At 61.9% G+C, this 2,334-nt stretch overlaps 1 protein-coding gene across 1 annotated transcript; it reads right to left on the reverse strand.

Annotated features, from left to right (window-relative positions):
- Positions 1-1,331: 1,331 nt before the first annotated feature.
- Positions 1,332-2,261, reverse strand: CHLNCDRAFT_49111 (hypothetical protein; the record flags this gene model as incomplete). The annotated part of the gene is made up of 1 exon (XM_005844386.1): positions 1,332-2,261. One exon carries the CDS (start codon positions 2,259-2,261, stop codon positions 1,332-1,334), a length of 930 nt encoding a protein of 309 aa, XP_005844448.1.
- Positions 2,262-2,334: the final 73 nt, after the last annotated feature.

A 2,334-nucleotide genomic window follows, 5' to 3' on the forward strand; every position in this document is an offset into this window, starting at 1 on the left:
GATAGCGGCAGCAAGCCGTGGACCCAACCGCCGTGCCGCCGCCGCCGCAGGCAGCAGCCCTGCGACGGCAGCGGCAGCAAGCCGTGGACCGAAACGCCGTGCCGCCGAGTCCCGTGGCTGTGGCCGTGGGCTTCTGGCAGGAAGGTACGGCCGCAGCTCGGCGGCACGGGGGCGTCGCAGCGTGCCGCCGCCGCCGCCGCGCTGCCCCCCAGGCACGGCGGCGGCAGCAGCAAGCTTGGGCCCAAACGCCGTGCCGCCGAGTCCCGTGGCTGCGGCCGTAGACTGTGGGCCGGAAACTGCAGCCGCAGCTCGGCGGCACGCGGTTCTGTTCAAGTCGCCAAGCGTGCAGCAGCGCCGAACCACGCTTCCCGGCCTCGGCGCATGCCTTCAGGGGCCCCCTATCGCTGGGCACACCCCTCCAACACTGAACATGCGCCCGGGGGGAGGGCGGCCCGGGCTGCCCAGGCCAAAGTGGGCCGCCCTCGAGCAAGAGGCGGCCGGTCTGTGTGCTGAATGAATGAATGAATGAATGAATGAATGAATGAATGAATGAATGAGAGCACTGCCGGCGCTGCGCCGCCAGGTCCGGCGCCGCCTCCAACCCACCAGCGCACCGCCAGGAGTGCTAGGAAAGACAGGCTGAGCACTCTGCAAAAAACTCGACGGCCGCTTCCAAGAGGGTCGTCAAGTCCGGCCGAGAATGGACGAGGGGCTGGAGGAACTTGCACACACGGGGATATGCTTGCATGATAGAGGGCGAGCCACCACAGGGGGGGCACATAAGACTTGGGACTTGGGGTAGACAGATATTCCTGGAAGAAAGTGAGCTGTTGTTCTGTTCTCCTACTTAGTACTTGCAGGTCTCCCGAGACCGCTGCGACCCCCATTTGAAGACAATTATTATGGCGCTCTGTCAGTCGGATTCAGGTTTGTCCCGTATTTACATGTGTTGCACACATGACATGGACAGAGGAGTACGGTTGGATACACATGTCATATTGATCGGCACAAACAGCTCAAATGCATGCAGGGATCGCAAAAATCAGTCAAGAGCTTCCTGTTAACAGCGCTATCCACACCTGACAGACTCGTGTAAACTGCGGTTTAAGACTTTGCAATAAGACCGCATCTGAAGTAAACGTTGGGGTGATTGCATCCAGACAGTCAAACAGGTCTGACAGGAGTAATGGGGGTGGCAAGAGATTGAACTGCTGGGGCGAGGCAAGGGCAGGCCAGGTAGTTCACAATCAAGCAACACGAATCCCAACAAGAGTTGGGGGGGCTTACTGCCACAAAAGCGTGGGCAGGGCGCACCCTCCACAGCTATGCGCTCATGCACGCTCACAGCTCGCCCGAACCAGATCACCACACACTCTGTGAACTGTGTCCTGGCATGCCAGCCCCGCCCGCCAGCGCTCTGGAATGGCGCTCACGCCCCACAGCGCGCCCGCCATCTGCCCAAAAATGCAGCACACGGTGTCGGTGTCCAGGCCCATGGCAGCCAGCGTCATGACGCCGGCCTCGTAGTCTGTGGCATGGAACAGACCCCACAGCGCCGCCTCCAGCGAGTCAATCACATAGCCCGATGTGGATATCTGGTCGCGCGTCTTGGTCTTGTACGTCCCTTGGCATATCGCCTTGACCTTGGGGCTGGCCACCAGCGGCTCGAACTCGGTGTTGTCACATGCCTCATGCTTGGATGCGCCGTTGAGCAGCCTGTGGATGACGTGGCCCAGCAGAGCCGCGCTGTCCAAGCACTCTGGGCTGGCATGCGTGACGGCGCTCGACAGCCTGGAGTGCTCCACTGCGGCGGCGTGGTTGGTGTGGTAGAAGACCGGCACCGGCGCCAGCCGCATGATGCCGCCGTTGCCCGAGCTTGTGTAGTGTGTGAGCCCGTATGCTTTGAACTGGAACGGTTTGCCCAGCATCTCACAGTGCTTCTTGTCGTGCCCATACCCCGCGATTGAATTCTTCGTAGTCCCACCGATGTCAAACGCATACGGGGCGCTGGACATGTACCCCTGAGTCAGCCAGCGCCAGTACCGCTCCATCTGGTCGGCGGCATCGAACTGCCTCTGGGTAGCCAGGCTCTCTGCCAGGCACAGCATCATGGAGGAGTCGTCGGTGAAGGAGCCCGGCGGCTTGCTGTACGTATGGCAATACTCCATGTCTGGTGTCACCGAGTAGCTGCCCCGTTCCTTGAACTGATACGGCGACCCCAAGGCGTCGGCGACAATGCCCCCCAGTAGGCTGCCCATCATTTTGTCGTGCAGTGACAGCGGCTGGAGGTTAATGTCCATGGGGGGGGGGGGGGGGGGGGGGGGGGGGGGGGGT

Source organism: Chlorella variabilis (assembly GCF_000147415.1).
Source record: "Chlorella variabilis unplaced genomic scaffold CHLNCscaffold_23, whole genome shotgun sequence".
Taxonomy (NCBI): Eukaryota; Viridiplantae; Chlorophyta; class Trebouxiophyceae; order Chlorellales; family Chlorellaceae; genus Chlorella; species Chlorella variabilis.